Source organism: Strigops habroptila, chromosome 4, assembly GCF_004027225.2.
Source record: "Strigops habroptila isolate Jane chromosome 4, bStrHab1.2.pri, whole genome shotgun sequence".
Classification (NCBI taxonomy): Eukaryota; Metazoa; Chordata; class Aves; order Psittaciformes; family Psittacidae; genus Strigops; species Strigops habroptila.
In genome coordinates this window covers 38,909,042-38,931,209 of record NC_046358.1, presented here as the reverse complement: position 1 = coordinate 38,931,209, position 22,168 = coordinate 38,909,042, and the positions used below count along the sequence as shown (strand labels likewise).

Below are 22,168 nucleotides of genomic sequence, written 5' to 3'. Positions count from 1 at the left end.
TCTGACCTGCATAATTATCCTACCAACACCAATTGCCCTTGCAGATTAAGCTAAAGACTCCATAATATGTTTTGCCATTTTCTGTACCAAATTTGTCTTGTATGGCACTGAACAGCTGCTAGTTTTGATCCCTAGCGTAGATTCTCTCTGCATACGGCTTGTACATCAAATAGTTGAATTCAGAAATTACTTGTAAAGTCTGTTAGATGAAAGGTGCTACACAAACACAAAGCAAAACTGACTTACAATATCACTATTACAGGTATCTAGAAAACCAAGGTGTTAATAAGAATTGATGCTATAGCCACTGCAGCTTTCAGATACATTTTTATTTGGCTGCACACTTCCAAGTTCCCCAAATCTCAGTCCAATATGTGGTTCTCAGTCCCAAACTTGAGTACAAGCAAAAATCACTTGACCAGACTTCAGGAAGACTACCAGGATTCACTTGATTGACTTAGGTCTGACTGCATATTGTACACAACCTGATTTTAGTTTGTAGATGTGCACAGTCTGTACAGCCAGAAAGGGAAAGGCACACAGCATGTCCTACATTAAAAGAACATGAGTAGTCTGACATTTCATGATCAAAGACAAGAGATTCTCAGTTGAGGATTGCCTGACACACAGGCGCAATGGGGTGTTTCTTAAGTACCTTCTTGTTGCACCCAATTGCACCCAAGTGTTTTCTACTGTGTAGCTTATAATGGTTAAGTGTGAAATACTTGTGAAAATTATTAAATATTAGTTTGTTTGAATTTATGGAAGTTAACACACTCAACTGCTATATATGAAGTAGCAAAACTGGTCTAATTTAATACTCTGTAGAGATGGGAGGGAACAGAGGGAAGAAAATTATGTTAAAACAAAAAAAACAAAAAAAGAGACATTAGATTCATTGGAAGGGGAATCACTAATTCCAAGCGAGGCGCGAGTGTGAAACCCTGCTTGCTTCAGTCAAAACATGAAATGGGCTTCATTGGCAGTATTACATGAGAAACCAGTACCTCATTTCCTCACCCATATCTTGAGTATCAGTCTTCAATCAAACAGCTATTATGGAGCTAAACCTAGCCACCTCCTCTTTGATCAGCTTCTTGCTCAGCGGTGGAGGCAAGAGAGGGAAAAAGCTGTGTGAGGAAAGAGCCTATTTTCAGAAATTGAGAAACACTTGGGAAAGTGCTAGAATTTGGCAGGCCAAGACATTTGCAATGTTTCACTTCAACTTTCATCCAAAGCCGTATGGACAATACCTAAATAGCACAAAAAGCCAATAGAAATAACAGTAAAACCCCTAGGGCGGTTACCTTCTTTCATGAAATGCAAAGCAGATCAAACTCTACAAATTCAGCTACAAGCAGAGTTTCCTGAATACACCTCTTTCATTAGCTTGCAGTAGTCCTACACAATGAACATACCTTGGATGCAAGTATGCTTGCATTCAAGTGACAAGCATGTACTGAAGGGCCAAACAAGCCATGACAAACAAGATATGAAAGACTGATAGAACCAGAAGGCTATTATTACCTGATATTATTCTAATTACCATAAGATGGAAAACTGTTTCTGCTTATTAAATTTCTTCTAGAACTAAGGGTACCCATGAAAGCTCTGTTCAGGGATTATCTCCATGCCACTCAGCTGTTGATGACTGGCATGTTATCTAGAGGTAGCTCAAGGAGCACCCAATAAGCTTTCAAATCTCATGGAATCTGTCTTTAAGGAAGCTAGATCACATATTGATGCTGCTTTAAAAATTAGTTCCCTGTTAAACGAATCTGTGATGGGACTTAGGAAGCTTTTCTTCTGATTGACAACAAAATTCAGTTCTTCATGACCCATTAATGTGAAGGACAGCTGAAGTTTGTGACTATTTTTTATTCCTTTTCTTAGCAGAACAGCCACTTAGAGATAAATCTGAATGCCCTTCAAGTTCAAGCTGGCTGCCAGGGCAGTGCTACTGTGAAGTGGAAAGCCATGCTTCGTGTCGGCAGCAACTATCTGCGACTGCCAAGAGAATAGGGAGCATTTGCAAACCAAGTTTTGGAGACAGTGGTGAGTTTTGTTGAGCTGTCCCCATTGCTAGGTATTACCTGGGATCCTGAAGTGAAGGGGTAGTTCAGGAAACTATGAAAGGACCCAGCCAACGGAGTTCTCCAGGCTTCCAAGGAGAGAAATTGGACTTGTGGTTTCCTGGGCAAGAGTCCCAGGCATTCATCTTCCACTGTACACTGTCTACACTGCCCCCCCCCCCTTTTTTTTTTTCTTTAAAAAAGCAAAATAAAAGAACACCTCTTGCCTTCAGACCACCACCCAAATTCTCTGGCCATGGCCAGAAGGAAAGAGAATACTGAAATTTAAGGTAACAAATCTAAAAGCTCCATAGGAGCCCAACTGTCCTTTCAGTGAGCATCTTTATCTCCACTAATAATTAAAAGGATTAACCTCCTTTCTTGTACATTTAATTAATCTACCCATTTCTGCATGTATGGCAATTAACACTTTTCTCCAGTTCCTCAGTGCTTCTCTCACCTTCTGCAAGGGTAAAATCCCTGGCAGTGTTCAAGACCAGGTTGGACAGAGCCTTGGGTGACATGTCTAGTGTGAGGAATCCCTGCCCATGGCAGGGGGGTTGGAATTAATGTCCTTTCTAACCCAAATCAGCCTATGATTCTAGGTAACATTTTACTTAACATCCTCCTCTGACCCAAAACTACATTTTAGGTTGAACCATTACTCGTTGTGGTCATTGTGCCTTGCACTCTCACAGAGACAATACAGTTTCAGAAGAAATTAGTGTGCTGTGAAGAGCAGGCATACCATCACTGCAGGACCTGAAATTTAAAGGGCTATTGCCAGTGAATTAGTTCAGTCAAGGATATTCAGATTAAGTCTCCAATTAGCAGCTGTAAACATGCGCAGTGCATCAATGTATCAATAAAGGCTGTTTCAGTACAGAAAGCCCGCCCGCCCCTGTGCCGCTGAGCCCTGGCTCAAGGCCAGCGGGATGATGGCTTAACAACAGTGCTACGTGCAGAGCGTGAGGCCATCCGCGATCAAACGCAAACTTTACTCCAGAGTACACTTCACAGACACACTGTGGAGGGAAGAGGGGGAAACCCACGTTTGCAGCGCACAGACTTCTCTGTTCTGGTTCTTACTGGTCTCCCTCCCCCTGCTGCTGCACACACGCTTATTTCCCACACTTGAGAAAAGAAAATAATAATACTGTTTAATCAAATCTCAAGATTATTTTTCTGTGTTCTTGAAGCCCTCTTTCATCACCCGGGAAACTCTTCCAGTCCCCTTCTCTCCGCCAGGAGACAAACCTGGCTGAGCTGCACTAAGAAGAAGGCATCTCAAGCAATCAACGCAGACAGAGACAGCATCTCCTGTAACGAGTCCCGGGGGACAGGTGACGAGCGCCACCCCTGCAGAAAAGCAAATTTGTAAGTAAGTACAGGCTTATTATGGAAATCTGTAAGGACCGTTGCTGTACATTCAGGTTCTCAGTGGGGAATAAAGGCATAGTAACCAGCATAGACATCCTCTGTGGAATACCCTCATCTGTGTGGTAGAAAGATAATTTAATAGTTCCTTAAATATTCCACCAGCCTTTCATTCTTTGTCAGCACTTAAATCCTTTTCAGTTCTGCTACTAACCACCCAGAGGATTATACCACTTTTTTTTTTTTTTCCCCTTCCTCCTGCAGCACTTAAAGAACTGCACATATTTTGATGCTCTCATGAGATAAAAAAGGTCAGGAAAGACAGCCACAGCACAGGCAAACTGTTTTGCTGGTGTCAGAGTCACCCAAGCTGGACAACATCTCTTTTTTGCTATTATTCACTTATTCTTAGCCTGTGGGCCCAGGACAAGTGAGCAATGCTACCCACGAGACTTATCAGTTCACACATAGCACGCAGCACCCCTAACCCTTCCCCTGAGCATTTTGCTTTGGAGGCTCACAAGGGCAGCCCAAGGTGTAGGCAGGAGGTGATGAGCCACCACCTCTAAGCAGATGTGCCATGGGGACAGGGAGGCCCCAGCTGCACAGCACAGTCCCTCCTTCGAGGCACTGCCCGGGACACCTCTCGCGGCCTTGCATGCTCCCACTGAGGTGGAGGCAGCAACGCACCAGGGAAGTGTTTTTCTTTGTCCCTTTTGGCTCAATGTAAGTCTCTCTCCACCGCCAGAGAGGAAGACAAGGTTCAGACCAGCACCATCACACTTGGCGGGTACCCCAAATATGCCTCAAGGGCCCTCCCAAAACTGTCAGAGCTGTCTGGCCTTCTGAGGCTGCTAAGACATTACTGCAGAACATAAACAGAGAGAGATGAATGGTTCTCAAGTGTTTGTTATCACAGCAGTAGCACCAAATTAACGTTAATTCATGAGACCAGTTATCTCCCATGTTAACTTTGCAAGGAAGCGGTCTCACATCCCCCCAGCCCATTTTTTGCTCCCCCACCACCTTGTCAGAGGACCTTGCCTGTACAAGTACATTTGTTCCCACGTAAGATTTTGTTTAAATGAATATCTGTATTATCTATTTTAATGAGTTTTGTCCATAATCTATAAGATTACCATCAGAAATAATTTCTGCTATGCTTAAACAACACATGTAGTCTCTACCTCTAAGGCTTTGCCTGCACATAAAGTTGTACTGCTCTGACTACACTGTACATTACAACAGCACAATCTCTCTAGTATGTGTGCAATTCAAAGGAGTGAATGTATATACAGTGACAGCACCTTTCCATGCAGGAAGGGAAATAAGCTTTTCAAATTCAAGACAATTTTGTAATAATATAATATAATGTAATAACTATACACCTGTTTTAAGGTTGGTTAGTGAAAAGAAAAAGAAATCCTAAGGGTCGTAATACCTCCAACCGCACCATCTACACAGTTGGTGCTTGCCCCAGTAAGATGCGTGTAGACAGAAACTAGGCAACTCTGAGCAAAGAAAACATGCATAAACACAGATATGCATGCACACAACAAATTGAGTTCCAGCCTTACATTTGCACATCTTAAAGCTATTCACAAAAGCTCTCAACTCATAGACAAGGAAGCCTGGTCCCAAACTCAGCTGCAGGCAACATCAGACTCCAGATTTGAACACGGGCTGCTGAAATCCCATTTTTCCACTGGTCAAGCCTCTCCCATGGATTTATGCTGCCACCACCTGACAGAAGAGACCAAGCCTCCAGGCTGGCTGCACAGTGGCTGCTACCACAGGCTTCAACCCACTGGCCAGGGCAGTGGCTCTGCACAGCCATGGGACGCAACCATGCCTCAAGGGTTCCCTGCCCAGCTGCCCTCCAGCCCATTCCCGCCAGCTGCTCTGCTCCATCGCAGTCCCTTCTAGAGCCTCATCCAGCCGTTCCCACTGCAACTCACTGAAGAAATTGCCCTTAGGAGGTTTCTCAAGACCCACTTCAGGACTGGGTCTTAAAATAATAATATTCTTTGGCATTCAAGGTAGTGAATGCAGGAAGCACAGCAACTTGAACAGGGAGGTGTTCTCCCTGGTATGGGTTCAGGATATTTCCTGAGGATGCAGAAAGCCTGGAGTGGTCTTTCTGGCTCTGTTCCCTCCTTTTTCCTTTTCCTCTCCAAAACCTTTCCTCTCTGGCAGCCAGTGTGATGAGAGCAGTATGTACTCAGAGCCACCGCAGGGGCAGCTAGGGGTGAGACAAGCTGGAGGTTGGATGGGGGCTGCTCTCACAGGATGCCAGCTGGTTGGGCAGCCAAAGAAAGCAGCCTTCATCCCTGTCGCTTCTGCTCCCTGGGATGGAGATGAGAGATGGTAGCTGCACAGGCATGACTGGCTGTGGCAATAGTGGTGGTAAGAAACTCCCTGGTGAGGGGCTGCAGCTGGCTTTGCTAGAGGTGTGGGGTGCAAGTGCTTCTCTGCATTGGAAACACAGAGGGGAAAGCATGACGTAGTGGCAAGTCAGAGCTATAGGTGTATATATGCATATTTAGGAGTGGGGGTGAAGTAGGTACTAGGTATGCCCTTAACTACGGTCATTCATCGGCACAACCGGTGCCTTTCCCAACTGCAACCAAGACACTGTACTAATACTGCTCGTAATTAGCAGCAGTAGCTTCTATAGATGGAAACAGGCCTTTTACCAAGTGCCAGCAAAAGACAAAGTAAACTTCAAAAAAGAAAAAGTTTCAGTTGCAGACATCTTAGGTAAGTGTAAAGAAGCAAAAAACAAACAAGTCAACTACATTTTTATACTTGCCAAGAAATTATCACTGTGAATGTCAGACTGACATTGAGCCTTTAGGTCACCAGTGAGGCGTCAGGTTATGTACTGAGAAATAGAATGGTAAAATGCACAACTTTGACACTTCAGCCTTTGACCACCATCTAACATTAAATTACAGTAAATTTGGCAATGAGGACCGGCATTTGCAAATCCTCTCATCGCTCCTCTGTGAAGAGGAAGTCTGTAAAACAGTTAACCAGGCAGTGACCCTTCCTGTTGGTCTGCTTCAGAGACACCATACACATGCTCCACAGACAATGGAAGAGAGAGGACAAGTTAATTTAGGGAAACAGAAACATTGGTGAACACTGTAAAGAGAGTTATCAATACACCCTGGGGACCCTGTTCTGTTCGTCCACATCTAGTCATGTGCCATGGTTTATGTATCTTAACAGCAGGACATGTTACAGCATTTACAGTAAAGCTGCTCCTTTTTGCACTTCCCAAACTGCTTCTACCAGATTCCCTACGGGAAGTCAGAAGGGGAAGGTGCAGTGCACATGTGATCTTCATCAGGAAGCACAACACCCTAAGACTGTTAACAATCTAGGAACAGGCAAGTTGAGGACTAATTGACACTTCTGCCCTCCCCCTCCCCTTTTTTTTTCCTTAATATCTCCTCTCCCAAATTCCTCTTGTTCTGCCCTTTTTTTTTTTTTTCCTCCTTTCTTCTTCTTCTACTCCTCACATGGCCCAGCGAGGGACTGTAGGAGACATTCAGCACTCCCTGGCACCTCAGAGCAGCCAGGAAGCTCCATGCTGGCATCCACCACCTTGGAGCCCGCTGTCCAGCAAACAGTGCCTCGCACCCTAGACTTTTCCCATTACAGATGGTGTTCCCCTGCCTGCACTGACTGGCACCTATCTCCCTGTATGCATTACTGCAATAACTACTACTGCTGATGGTATAAAACAGGCTTGCCACAAGACAGTCAATTGCAATGGTCAGATAAAAAACATACCTATCTACAACTTCCATCATATAAGGCTCCTTGCTCTCTCACAAGACATCATGTAAAAGATGGCCTGTATTTCAAATCACAGACAAAAGGTATACAAAGACTGGGCACAGCACAAGAAATCACTGCACATTTCAAGTTTTCTGAACACATTCTAGCACAGCCTAAGCCAAGCATCAAAGGATGTGCTTCAGGCCCACTGATTTAAAAGAGCCTTTAGAAAAAACTACTTAAGTGAATTGCTGAACTGGGGCCAATATTTTAAAAACATTTGCCTTATCGATTTGTATAAAAAAATTACAGTGCAAGAAGACATAAGCAATGATTAATTATTATTATGACTTGCAGACAGAAAAATGCAAACATATTTCTTGTCTGGATTTTCAAGTCCAAAAAGAAAACACAGGAAAGAGTCTATCGTGACCGAAGGATTCATATGAACTAGATATATACAAGACTCAAAATGGTTATCTTTTTGCTTCAAAGTAGGATGGAATTCCTTCATGTTTGGCAAAAGTTGTGGCTACCCTGACATTTCCAGCTGACAAGGCTTCAGACAAACTGTTTCCAGCCTGTGCAGATCACGTGCTAGGCTGTACTCCTGCAACTTATACTATTCATTTTAAACAGGGTGGCTTTTGGTATGATAGTGTAGTAAGCCTCCATGGAACTATTATGGTCAGCAAAATCTCTTGCCTTATTTTATTTGCAAAAAATCAGAGCAACAAGTAGCTTGTTTAATCAGCTGCTTTCTACTAAGTGCTTTGCATGGTGGCACTAACTTTCTTTGTCTACTAATCTTATCAAAACACAATGACAAGAGAAAAATGACTGTAGGGAAAAGCTCCTTTCTATCACTGAGAGATAGTAGATGCATATGTGTGAGCAAGTGATGGAAGGGAAATAGGACTTACAGCTCTCTCCAAATCACTCACAGGAACAGTCAGGAGTGGTGTGCTGATGGGATGACATGCCTGTGAATAGTTTAAACAGTAGGAGATAGATTGTCTACTTGGCATGAGCCTCCTTCATTCGTTTCCTTCCTCCACCTCACTACCCAAACAGCTAGAGACACCTTCTTGCTTTTCTGACCAATTCCCTGTCATCTCTTCTCAAAGCAATGAAATGTCTGAAACAAATTGTTATGTAATGTTATGTATCAATAAAAATCTTTTGTCAAGCCCTCCCTCTCTCTCCCCCCCCTCCCGCCCCCATTCTGTGTCAATGCATGTTATTCACCCCTGAGCCCACCACAGAGATCATCAGCTGCCCTAGGCACAGGTACCAGAAGCAGTTGCCAAAACACCTCTACCCGAGAGCTCCTCTACTAATCCAATAAAACCTTTTCATAGAAGCTTAGGGAGCCTTGTGTTGCTGGCAGCTTTCTAACAACGTTGTTTCAGTCTTCAGCTTTGTGACAGAAGGATTACAGTAATGATAAATCCAACCCAAGGCTTCAAATTCCCTCGAGCTGGTATGCACACATCCTCCGTCTCCATAAATCTAAAACCAGCACCACTTACTTGCAGGCTTCCCTTCCTGACCTCCTCATTCTCACAAGCCATCCATCGCCAGATGGATGAGCACTGTGTGGCCTGCTGGTGCCAAAGGACCACTTGCCCCTGACCAATTACACAATGAGAAAAGGCAATCCAATTGAAATACAAACAGGAAAAAAAACTTTTTAAAAAGTGAATGCCTCAAAAAAAGAAGTACTTTGACTTTGTAAGCATCATCTTGAAACATTTGATAAAAGTATTGATCTCTCCCAAGTGTGGCAAGTCTGTCCAGTCAGCATCAAGATTTCATCTGATTAAAAATGCATTCATTTTTGGGTCATTGTGGTTTTATCTTCTCCCTCTATCCCACCCCTTCCACATATGGAACAGAACTGCTGAAGGGGTACAGACATGCTTGAACATCCCCACCACCCCAGGGAAAAAAATGAAGAAAAATCTGTCCAGCACAGGAGAAAGAAAAAGAGGGAGATAATTCCACACACTAAATCAAGAAAATTGCTCAGGAAGCAACATGCAGGTTAAGGCTGTATTATTACACAGAGACACCATCCAGATAAGTCTGCAACTCACTCAAAGAAAGAAGAGTTTACTGTGAAATCAAATAAAGACACTGGTATTAACACAGGCAGCTGGAATCCTTCATGCAAAGAAACAAGTTCACTTTTACTGTACACAGGCTGCCCTGCATCAGTGTTATGAGCATAAATCCTCCTCCATTTAAACATATACTGTTATTAGCAGTGAGCTGTAATGAACTGAATTATTCATTAATAATTACCTTGGGAAAAGGCTGCATACAAATCTTAAGACCAGCTCCCCTCCCTCCCAGAATGCAAGCTCAGCAGGGGGGAACTGACCTCTGAATCTTGCCTTTTCTCTGGTGGCTCTCCCAAGGATACTATGCCTTGCAATGCTGTGCACACCCCTGCCAGTCCAAAGAACAAACACTCCCCATACCAAGAGGCATTATGCCATCTGTATTACAGTGTTCCTCCCCACATGGCTGTGGTAGGTTTACACTGACATTTAATAAGCAATGAGCCCTCATAGAAAGACAAACTGAGAAGCACATACTTACTTAGGTCATACTGGCAGGCACAGCAGTAGGGCGACCACTGCAAGTCTCTGGCTTTAAGAGCTGATGTAGTGGTGCTGAGAAAGAACAGTCACGACAATGGATAAGAAGGTACTGACGAAAATACACTACCAGAATGGGAGAGATTGCAGAAAATTTCACTGCTTTTCCATCGTTGTCTAACTCTATAGTCTAATAAGACTCATTAAGCACTGCTTAACTGCAAAACTACACACAATATATAAGAAAAGTCAAGTAACCTGCCCTGATGCCACAAACACATGCGCAAACTCAGGATAAACAGACCACTCTGCTCTTAATGTCACCAGAAAGTTCAAACTTATTTTCTTTTACAGGATTAGCCACCTTCTGCCTTACTCTGTGACTACCTCAACTGTAAAGCACATGGACAGGCTCCTAACACAGTGTAAGACAAGTAGCTGGGTGGTTACAGACTTCTTCACAAGAGAGGGAAAAGAGATCCAACAGCAGCCATCTGCTGCCAATGCCTCTGGTGTACACACACTGATGACAGCACATTTTTTCCCCTGCCTACCACGGGATAAGTCTACCAGTGCACTACAGTCAGGGTCTTAAGAGTAATCATACATAACAGGTACCAAACTCAAGCTGATTGTACAACACCCAAGTATGAGCCCAAACACCATTCCATAGAGGCTACCCACGTTTCTGAACCCAGTTACAAGTATATGCATCATTGTCTGTAAAATATTGACCCATTTCTCCCATACCCTGTCCCTGCTGAGTGAAGAACCAATCTGAAAGATTCTCCAGGTGTCACTTTCAGAGAACTATCTTCTGAAAGTTTCAAAAAGTCATTGAGAATAATTTGATGAAGAACAAAAACAAGGGCTAATATGCCCAGGTTTATATTCATCTAATGCTCCGATTGTCAAGTAAAAATTATACACTCCTGTGTATAATTAACCAGGCTAACTAATCTTGCTTGACAAATACAGATATAAACATCAGCTTCGACACCGAGCCAAAGCAACCACTCTAGGATCTGTGCCAATGTCAAATTCCTCAGTCTGATATCATAAAACGACTTGTCTGTTGTATTTACAGTTCCAGTGGCTCTGGACTCTGCCGGCAGCCAGCCAGAAGAACAGATTTGAACTTACCCATTATGCCAGAACATGTGCATTTGATTAGAAGAAAGAGAAATTATGCATGTTTCTTCTGGATAATGGTATTCATCAGACCTCCTATTGTAAACTAATTGCAAGGCATGCTGCTACACAAGTATCAAAAATACTTTGTAGCATATAATAAACCAGTATATTTCTATAGGCAGTACTGCTCTTCAGCTTTATCTCCAGTTTTGTTTTTCTGCTCCTTACATCTGTACCTTGAATGCAAAAATTCAGCATTTCACTCTGTTTTAGTTGCAAAGGATACAATTTGAATGCTATAGAACAGAACTTTTCTTTCTTCATACATAAATGCAAGAACATCTCACCGCATTACTTGAGTTATGAGGGGCTTGGTAAAACCACTCAATCCAAGCCCATAACCATTTCACGCATTTCTTCAGCCCTCGGGCAGAGAAGTTTTGGTAACAACCTGTTAAACAGACTACGTTTCAAAACCTACCTAAGAACACCCTGTCATGTGTGGTAGGCAGAAGGACCCTACCAGAAAACCCTACTCAAGGCTCTGGTTTTCAGCGCTCGCTAGCCATGAAGTGCCACCACAAAAGCCCTGCTTCTCCTGTGACAGTCAGAGAGAGGCCACTAGGGTGAGCAGGGAGGTGTCATGGCTACATGTGGGGGTGGCAGAAAACATCCCATAAAAGAAGTGAAGGGTCCACACAGACTTTGAAGCAAGTTCTCAAGAGGGTTTGCATCCCACAGGGACTTCTAAATTAACTAATCTCACATTGAAAACACATTTTTTTCTCTTCAGGCCGTACACTAGCACTGAATGCAAGCAGCTGGGTTCTGAGCCAAAAATGTCAGTCACGGGCTTCCTTCAACACAGGTCAGCTCTCAGGATTATGACTTTCTGCCTTATTTTCTAACCAGCAGGACTCACTGGTGCCAAGCAGGTGTAAAATGAGCTCAAGGTCTCCAAAGGCAGCCCTGACATAGATTTCAACCCACGATGGCACCCAAGAGGGTACCAGCGACTCACAGCGGGACACAGCCGTCAGGACCAGGGTGCAGAGTCCACGCAAGGCGCAGCCACGCCAGTTCAAAGTACCTTCCACCCCTCGCCCATGAGGACCAACGCAGCCCACTGGCAGCACGTCAAGAGCTGACTCAGCCAAGGTGGTCAGAGAAGCAGGTGCTGATGGCATCACTGTGGGACACTGCCTGACCACAGGGAGAGCTGCCCTCCTCCCACAGAGGCAGAGTGTGAAAGGGGCAACAGCCTCAGCCTCTCAGCAGCAATGAGCTTCCCAGCCACCCCGACACAAACATGCCCACACACCAGCCAGCCGATCCGGTTCCTGCAAGCCCCCATCCCCTGCTTCCCCACAGGAGAGACTTTCAAGGCCCAGGGCTCCCCAGGCTTTGTAGCATCTGATGCTGACATAGGGACAGATATCCCAAACTCCACAGCACCTGGCACATCTGCAACTTCTTGTTGTTGCTTTTAATTATTTATAATGCATGGCTTTTTCTACAGGGCACTCCCTCAAGCCCCCAAAAATGCCAATTAACCCCAAGAAGAGGCACTGGGACCTGAGGGCACAGAAGCTGCAGCACATCACCCTTTCACCCCTGATTTCCAGAGCATCACGTAACTCAGGGGCACTCCAGATGACTGGCCTCACAGACCAGGCTGCAGCTTTGCTTCCAGGCCCCCAACCACCCACCAGCTTTTCTCCACCAAGCATCAAAGCTCCAGCAGAAGGGAGAGGTCCTCAAAACCAGAGCAACCTCTGTCACATGAATCTTCTCACTCTGAGGAAAAGACTAAGCCCAGTTCAGTGATGCCTCAGTGAGATCCTTAGCCATTTACCTACTAGAAGACAGGAAACATTGCATTCTTTTACTATAAAATGGAAACTCTAGCTGAGGAGAATGCAGAAGCCAACAAGCAGTATGTTAGGTCTGTCAACAAGAGTCCTTTAGAAGAATGTTGCCTGGTTATTTCGATCATTTAAACATGTCAGCTAATATTTTAAAATATGACTTACTCCAAAGACAGATTTGGATCACTGGTCTGCAAAGATGAAAGGTTACATTTCATTATCAGCCCTCAAATGTCAACCAACAGCTCTTAAAAGAGTATCCAGTACCCTTTTAAAGTTTTACTTCTGTCCATTCTCTTTGATGCAATCTTAACTTTCTTGTAATGCTGTTGAAATTCATTTGGGAACAGCAAAATCCTAACTGACTCATTTCTCTCATGTAGCTACAAGGAAAGTTTCCTTTATTGGACAAAAGTCCTTCTTGTCTTCTTATGTTTGTGTAGCTACAAAAACAATATAAAGCACTTCATGCTAAGCAGACAGTAAGCTGACAGAAGTTCACTTACTAAGCAAACTTCTCCCCCTCTTCTAACACTTAGGCTGAAGAATAAAGTCATACTATTGGTTTAAAAGCATAAACCTCTAAATAATGATGAGGCTGATACTACATAGATTCATTTTCAAGACAAGAGGAGTTAGCATGCAGCCAAAGGCTTAAACTTTATTTTAATTGCTCTGGGCTCTTAGCTCCATCTAATACCTATATCCCAAAACAATAAATTATAATAGCACTTGTCCAGCTAAGAAGTTCTGGTCCAGTTGTTCAGAAACACCCCACAACCTTCCAAATGTTATGCTCTGGAAGTTTTCTGGGCATCCATTCATGTGTATAATCTAGCAGATAAAAATACACTGAATTTAAATGTAGGATTTTTGTGTATGCCTTCACAAGACCAGAAGACAAGAAGAATAGGCAGACTGAATGGTAGAAGGGAAATGTCTATAGGTGACGTGGGAATCTGCACGCACTGTAGTAAGTCAGTTGGTTAGTCACAGGAATAATCTTCTGGCTGAAAGCGTCCCATATCTCAGTTACAGATGGCAGCGGCTATTCAAGGGCCACGCATATTCATGGTACTTATTATTATAATAAGGGGATTGGTTACTATTAATTTCTGATGGAAATTCCTCCTTATAGTTTTACAAATGATACTGAGTCCCTTTCAGAGCTGGACTGTTGTATAGCGCTTCCATTGGCTGGAAGAGAAGACATCTTCCACGCTAAAGCACAAGGGCCAAAAGTCTCTCTTTATAGCAAGTAGCTATTTATAAAATGCTCTGTGCTGTCTGTTACTGCTATTTGAAAAAAAATGACTGCAAGAACACCACAACTCGGGTTTAAAATCATCTCTACAACCCCAAAAACACCCTTCTCCCCACCCAGTGCCAACAGCCTTCATGCATCCAGTTGACTTTTTCCAAATACTGTGTGAGAAAACGCTGGACAACCTCCTTTCATTTCAGTCTAACCTTAATGTAAGCCCCTGTTTCCCCCACACCCAGGTAACCAGCAATGCAATGGAGCAATGCACTTTCAGCAGTAATGAGACAAACAGAAGTCACCCAGAGAAAAAGAACTAGGATGACCTTAAAGGCATGCCAGAGCAGAATGGTTATTTATACCTCATAACACCAGGCTCCCACCAGGAATAAATTAAATCCACTCTGCTCACATTTTAAACCAAATCTACCCAAGCTTTAACTGAATTGCTTATCAGTAGTTCAGTGGAGCTAATCACAGGAACAATGTTTCAACCTTTTATTATTCCCACCACCTTGCGGAAGTGTGCAAGGGCATGCACACGCAGGTTTTAAGGTGTTCCCAAGCACTGGTAAATATCACCATACTGCTTGCTTTGTTTTCTGTAAAAAACGTAAGAAAAGAATCTCAGTAGCACTCACACATCCCCTACCCAGTGCAAACAAGGACCAAAAGAAATGACAACTTCTCACTTCTGTATTTTTAAAAGTTTCATCATTTCTCTTTCTGGCATATCACTAAAAGAAGTAGGTGTTTTGAAAATGCACAATAAATTCTAGAGTTCAAGTCAGAAATAAAGAAATAGGGATATTTTCAGCATTTGGGACAATGAAGCAAACTTAGTTACAAACCAGTACACTTTGCCCCAGCAAAACTGAGAGCAGTCCTGAGGTGAAACACTTGGGGGTGTTGGTTGATGAGAAGCTCAACATGACCCAGCGATGTTCAGAAAGCCAGAAGTACCCTGGACTGCATCAAACGCAGCATGACCAGCAGGTTGAGGGAGTGTCTTCTCTCCCCCTTTACTCTTCTCTTGTGAAACCCCACCAGGAGTACTACACTCAGCTCTGGGGGCCCCAATATAAGAAGGCTGTGGAGCTGTTGTAGGCCAGAGGAGAGCTCCAAAGATGATCAGAGGGCTGGAGCACCTCTCCTACGAAGACAGGATGAGAGTTGGCCTTGTTCAGCCTGGAGAAGACTCCAGTGAGACTTTAGAGCACTCTTTCAGTGCCTAAAGGGGGCCTACAAGAAATCTGGAGAGGGAGTTTTTAAAAGGGCAAGTAGTGACAAGACAAGGAGGAATGGCTTCAAGCTGAGAAACGGTAGATTTGGATTAGATATTAGGGAGAAGTTCTTTACTGTAAGGGTAGTAAGGCACTGGCACAGGTTGCCCAGAGAAGCTGTGGATGACCCATCACTGGAAGTATTCAAGGCCAGGTTGGATAGGGCTTGGAGCACCTGGTCTAGTGGAAAGCGTCCCTGCCCATGGCAGGGGGTTGGAACTAGATGATCCTCAAGAACCCTTCCAACCCAAACCATTCTAAGATTCTTTCCTTGCCTGTTTTCATAGAATCACAGAAAGGCCAAGTTATCCCAAACTGAAGTTATGACACTGTAAGTGCAAATAAGCTTCATTGGCCAGGAAACCTGTAATACAAGAGTCGTCTCAATTTCCGATTTAAAAAAAAAAAAAAAAAACAAAGGCGCACCAAAGAGAAAAAAAAAAAAAAAAAAAAAACACACAAAACTCCTCTCCTCCCAAAAAAAAGCTTCCTCAGCTCAAACTCTCAAACTGAGCATCCCCTGTTTTGTACCACATTCCCAACGCAGCGACGATAACCTCTTGAGCTGTAGGATGCTGGCATGAGTTGGACCATCGAAACTGCTTTGGGTATCTCATGGGCAAACCAATCAAATAATGGGATCCGAGCCGTGTACCCGCTCAGGGAGGAGGCAGGTGCTTCAGGTGCTTTTTCCTCCACCTGAAGCAAACCTCCAGAGTAAAGGCATGATCAAGCGTAGACCTTTTTCGCGGGGTACTACCCGCGTTGCCGGTCCCCCCTTCTCGCAGCTGGGGCGAGCGGCAGACAGCGAGGGGTGCAGCCGGGCTCCAGCCCCCCCGTCAGGAGATGGGGGTACGCCTGCAGCCCCCGGGACGGTGCTAAGTGATCGCGGTGTCACAGGCAAGGGCCCGGCCAGGGTCCGTCAGCCAAGTAGCCCGGCGCAGACCCAACCACTGGCAGGGCGGCGAGCCGCCCCGGAGCGGCACGACCTCCGCACCAGGACGCACCGGCAACAGCTAGCGAGCGGCCGCTCGTCGCGGGCGTCCCCTGGTCAGCGCCAGCGCCTCCGCCATCCGCAGAGGGGCTGCGGGGACAGCCCAGCCGGGCTGCCTGAGCCGACACTCGCGGACACTCAGGACGCGACACGGGCGGGCGCCCATGGAAACTTTCTGCCAGGTCCCACCGGCAGCTGCGAGGCGGGTCGAGCCGGCCGGGAGCCGGTGCCTGCAGGCGGGCGCCCCGCGGCCCCTTACCTTGGATCGCTCCTTCACGTAGTACTTGCCGAGCCGGCTCCCGCAGTACATCACCAGCCGGTCTATCAGCGTGAGGAGGAAGTTGATGGCCTCGCAACCCTCCTCCGTGCCGCCGATCCACTTGATCTGGTCGCCGCGGAGGTGCCGCTTGGCCACGCCGCGGCTGGGGCCGGCCAGCTGCCCGTCGGCAAGCTCCCCGTCGCGATGCATCCGCTTCACCCGCTCCAGCACACAGTCCCCCACCACCTCCCCCAGGAAGTTGTCCAGGTAGCAGAAGCCGATGTCGTGCAAGCAGGGCACGATGTACTCCAGGGCGATTCTCTCCAGGTCGAGCCTCATGATGTGCCCCAACGGCATGGCGCGGCGGGGACGGACAGGCGCGCCGCTGCCCTGCCGGCGCCCACGTCGGGAGGCGATGCCGCCCGGGCCGCCGCGGGCTCCAGGCCGAGCCGGACAGGGGCTCCGCCGCGGCGCGGGGCTAGGCGAGGCGAGGCGAGAGAAAAGTTTCTCCGCCGCGGCAGGCTGGGCTGGGCTGCACTCCGCGGCCCGTAGCTGCGGGACGGCAATGCTTCGGGAGCCCGAACAGCGTGCAGGATGCAGAACCGGCGACCCCCGACCACGGTGCGGCCGGCGCGGCAGATGGCCCCGCGCTGATTAATACGCCGGCTACGTGCGGGATGTGTGCTCGCGCCGCCGCACGTGGGTGGAGCCCGCCCGCACGGCACAGCGCGGCACAGCGCGGCACGCCACGCCCACTCCCCGCCCCCGGCCGGCCCGGGAAGCCAATCGGCTGTCTCGGAGGGCGTGGCTATCCTGAGGGAGAACAAGCGGCGGGGCTTTACACACGTGCGCGCGGGGGGCGGGGCCTGCGGCCCGCGAGCCCCGCCTCCCCGGGGAGTGGGCGTGGCCAGCGCCATTGGGGAATTCTCCCGTCGCATGTCGGACGCGCACCGGCCCCGGGGCCCTGGGCCGGGCCAGGCGGCGTGTGCCGGCGCGCCCCGGAGCTCTCCGCCCGCCTCTCGCTCCGCGGTGGCGGTTTAAGCACCTGGCGGAAGTCTTTCGTTAGGCGGCAGGTACAGCTTTCTCGGGCGAGGAGTGCGCTCTTCTGTGAAACGTGTGTACAATAAAGTAACACTTCCCTCACTCCTTTCCCGGGCTGTCGGCGACTTCGTGCCACGCCGCGACAGCGCGGGTCGAACCGCGACAAACTTCGTTCCGCGCTTCCAGGCGACAACGTGTCTTTCCCCGGCGTAACCGGCTTTCGGTAGCACCATACCGGCACCGGCTGACCACGGAATACCATCCCGCTGCCGCTGTTAAGTCCGTCCCGGACCGAAGGGCGTGCGCTCGGCCCAAAATGCCTCACGAAAAGTGAAAATCAAGAACTGCCCAGCTCCGCTCACAACAGCCGACACGCCCGGGATTTGCTAAACAAACAGACCAACCAACCAATAAAGTCTCCACAGAGACCAAAACTACAGCAAAGACACGTTGCGGAGAGACGGTGTGTGCGGGCGAGCCGGGCTGGAAACGCGGCGGGCCAGGGCACGCGTGGAGGAGCGGGGGACGTGCCCGGAGGAGCCGCGTTGCTGGCGGGGGGCAGCGCCCGTCCCGTCCCGGCACAGCGGCCGGTCACGGCGCGGGAGTTACACGCGTGTCAGTTGGAACCCGGCACACTTCACCCCCCAAAAAAGGCAAAATCCATGCTGAGTGTTCTCCCCCCCGTCCCGTCACGAATCCTGCCGGGGTTGCACGCAGCCCGTGTTGCTGATGCTGCTTGAGCTGCAAACTGCGAACCCGGACGCACGCAGGAGTGGGTCACGTATCCCACGTCTGTTCTCCTCGGGCTCAGCAGCTTGTACCCCGCAGCACACAACACCAAGCACAGGTCGGGTCCTCCAAAGTTACGCCCTGAGAACTCTGTCGAGAGCCAAGCGATTAGATAAATTCTTACGTGGTGAGATACAGATTGTCAAAGGACTTTATTCGATTTAGATACACACTTCACATTAAAGTGTGGTTATAATTAATAAGATACAATTCTGAATCTTATTAATCCCTTAAGGCTTATCTGAAGAATCAGTCAGGCATGGTAAACTAAGAGCAGCTGTAATAATCAGCAAGAGATGCAAGATTAGTTCAGCTGCAAAATGTCAATGTTATGAAATTTGGATATATTAGGAAACATTATGGCTGCATTGTTGTACCGTTCACACATTTTTGTCATGTAAAAGCCCCAGAGTCCTTTGACTTTCTTGGGGTTTTCCCCTTCTTTCTTGTTTACATGTACATGTGTGCACACAGCCCTGTGCCAGAATCAAGTATTTGTAGACTCTGAACATAGAGCCTTTTTATCAAGTGTAATGCTGCCACTTTAGCAAGTCGAGGGCTGAGAGGGCTATCTTCTGCCTGTGGCTGAAGCTGGTTATCGCAGCTCTATTTTTCTCCTGATAGTCTTTTTGCATCAGAAAAAGCCACCTTAGAGAGTCAGAGATCTGTCTTAGAAAGACGAGTCCACAGCCTCACTTGCACAGAGTTGTGAATGTTTTTATTCCACAAGCATCGATAAGTTGTGTCTTCCTCAGGAGGGCTTCTGCTGCTACTTGGCAACGCAGGTTTTCTGTTGGACAGCGTGCTTGTTTCCTCGAAGCGCGTGTTTTTCACACCTAGCATTTGCAGTAGCAGTTAAATGCATTACTTTGCCATGTGAAGATAAAACACCAGGAGAAACAAGCCCCAGGAATAGTGATTTTATCTATTGGTATTTAGTGGTGCTATTTTACTTCATCTGTTTGCCCCCTCCCCTTCCCCCCCTCCTCCCCCCGACTTTTGTGGGAAGCGTGGTGATGATGATGAAGGTGCTTAATAGAGACTGTGACTGCTTAGGTTACAAACTCATTCAGGATGATGATATGGGAAATATTGCTGGGTGCAACCTGTAAGTATGGGAAAAGAGTTTCTAACCTAAGCAATCACAATCTCTATCACACATAATCATCACCAAGAAGGGCAAATTCCTGCCTAGCCCACAGGCACTCTGCAAGAGCTCTCTCAATCCCCTTAGGGCTACCAAAGCTGAGTGGAGAGATGCTGGGCTGCAATTAGTAACTCCCAAGCTAAGCCATGAACTCGCCAATGAAGAGGCAAGGTAATCCTCAGTGCATACTATCTTGCACAAGGACCACCCAGAGAAGTAGGACAGCTGGAGCAGGACCAGATATTGAACCTTCCTGAGCACTTCTTTTGACCACTCCACAGCTCCCTAAGCAAACCTATCACGTAGCACGTACAATATGAGTATTGCACAGGTCGTGAATAAAGGCACGAAGGTGTGAAATAAAGCAATTCACAATGTCACCAGCACCTTTGGAGATGCACAAAGTTTGTTTACAGTGCTGTGTATCACGGACATGAAAGGCATCACCACATTTTAGTTAAAAATCCTACATCATTCAATTATATATGAGCTATCCCTCTGCCATGTAAAGTTCTATTTATCCTTATACTGTAGAAATTTTTATTTTCCATTGTAAAATGAATTCTATATTTTCTCATTTTCCACTCTAGAATCTCATTTCCAAAACTTTTGAGTCCTGCATATCTGCTGCTTACACCTGCCTCCATGGTACATAGTGATAGAGTTCGATAGACTAAACCAGGGCATAACCATTCTGGCAGAATGGTTTTAAGGAGTTTTGGTTTAGAGGGTGAGGGTAATTGGTAAGTGTCAGTGAAGCCTGCATACCTCACACACTAAAGCTTTTTTTTTTTATTTTCTTTTTGACAGCAGAGTTTACAGATGAACTGCTTCACACTTTTTTAGGGCAGCGAGTTCTAGACATTTTGAGTCTTGTTTTCAGATTCTTCCTTTCAGAAAGCCAGACCGCTTCAGTGCCAAGAGCTGAATTGCAAAGGATCCAGCAAGAGGAAGGGAAGAGGAAAAGATTATTCTTTATATCAGTGAGAAACTGAGAAATAGTACTTTTAATACCTCGCAATGTGATTCGTAGAGCTGATGTCTCACAATCTAGCAAGACAATAGTTGAAGTCCTGCCTACAGAAGGAAGTTTTCTGATGATGTGGGTCCGGTAATACAATCCCTCTTACAGAGGGACAGGCAGCATTTGTAGGGGGGTGACATGCCAGTGCTAGAACACCTTGCCATGACTGCCTGAGAGGTCACAACACACCCACCCTTCCCACTCCTCTGCTGCAGGGTTCATCCTCTCCTCTGCAGGGCTGACAGAGGGAATGGATGGTTTTGCCTCAGCAACTTCGAAAGCGCAAAGTCCAGAGCCTTAAACCCACCTTCACTGTGGGCTTAGCTTTACACAGAAGCAGCTGGGGCCTCAGCACCCATGCCGTTCCTCTGTCATCTGTGCAGGTAGCAACTCCTGGCAGAGCAACCATGTTTTGGTGCGGTGTCTTCTCTGACTACAACAGTGAGACTCGCCAGAGCTCCTTTGTCAGCACCCTTAATATTATGTCATACTGAAAGCAGGTGTGAGGGCAAAGGTACGTGTCATGGCTTGAGCTGATCAAGCAACTCGTTCAGCGCCTTTTCCCCCACACCCCTCTTTGCACTTGCTTTGGCACACTTTGGACTCCTCCATAGCTGATTCCATCTGCTAAGGTGACAGAAAAGGAACCCTGAGCAAAACAATAAAGAAAGAGTCACTGTCTATCAGGTCAGGGAGCTGAATTGTCTTGGGTCAGGTCCAGTGAGATCTGCTGGAAGGATGTGAACCATCAGGACTGACCCCTCTGGGTAGGGGTGAACGATTTGATAGCTCTTCCCTCACCAGTGTCTTTCCTTCACTACCACAGTCATCTGACCTGCACCAGGGTTCAGAGTTACTTAAAGTGTGATAAAACTTCAGGGTAGGCTTTGATTCAGCTTAACATCTACTAAAGATGGCCTCGTTTGTAGTAGACTGAACATGCATGAACTGATGCACTAGTATCTTCCAAATCCTAGTCTTGGGAAAAAACAACTCTATAAACGCCAGTGCTAAGGGAACTCAGCTAGCATCAGCCACAACTGTTTTCTCAAAGTTTTTCTAAAACTTTCTAGGTGTAAAAATGGCCCTTTGGGAAGCAAGATTTCCAGCTTCCTGATGGGACTAAGTACCCCCGTCTTGTTCCAGCAGTCCCTGAGATATGTTGAACCTTAAATTTGCAGCTTTTGCTGGCCTGACGTGCATCTCTTCTGGAGGAATGGATGTTTGTGGCATGCTGTCAGCTGGTTGAAGAGCATAGGGTGTTCAAAACTGTCCTGTAGGGAGTTAGCAAGTGAGCAGAATGCAAGTGGGGCAGTTGTGTAGTAAATGCAGTTAATGCACAGTCTGACAATATAGCATTTGGCAGTTAATTTCATGGCTATCAACTATGATATTATTAAGAATTTGGAAGTAAGTATGGCTGTGAGGAAAAAAAAGGCAACTATTGAGACTTTCATTATGTAAACAGAGAAGCTCGATGTGGTAAGTAAACCACGCAAACAAGGGAAAGCAGTAAACTTTGGT

The 22,168-nt window shown here is 46.5% G+C and overlaps 1 protein-coding gene across 1 annotated transcript in view; it reads right to left on the bottom strand.

Annotated features, from left to right (window-relative positions):
* EGLN3 (egl-9 family hypoxia inducible factor 3) overlaps nt 1-17,397 on the bottom strand; it is a 30,987-nt gene extending 13,590 nt beyond the window's left edge. Inside the window, exon 1 of the mRNA XM_030483843.1 lies at nt 16,644-17,397. Within this exon, the coding sequence (XP_030339703.1) occupies nt 16,644-17,000 (357 nt within the window). The 5' untranslated portion in view covers nt 17,001-17,397. The remainder of the gene's footprint in view (nt 1-16,643) is intronic.
* Between the last annotated feature and the right edge of the window lie 4,771 nt (nt 17,398-22,168).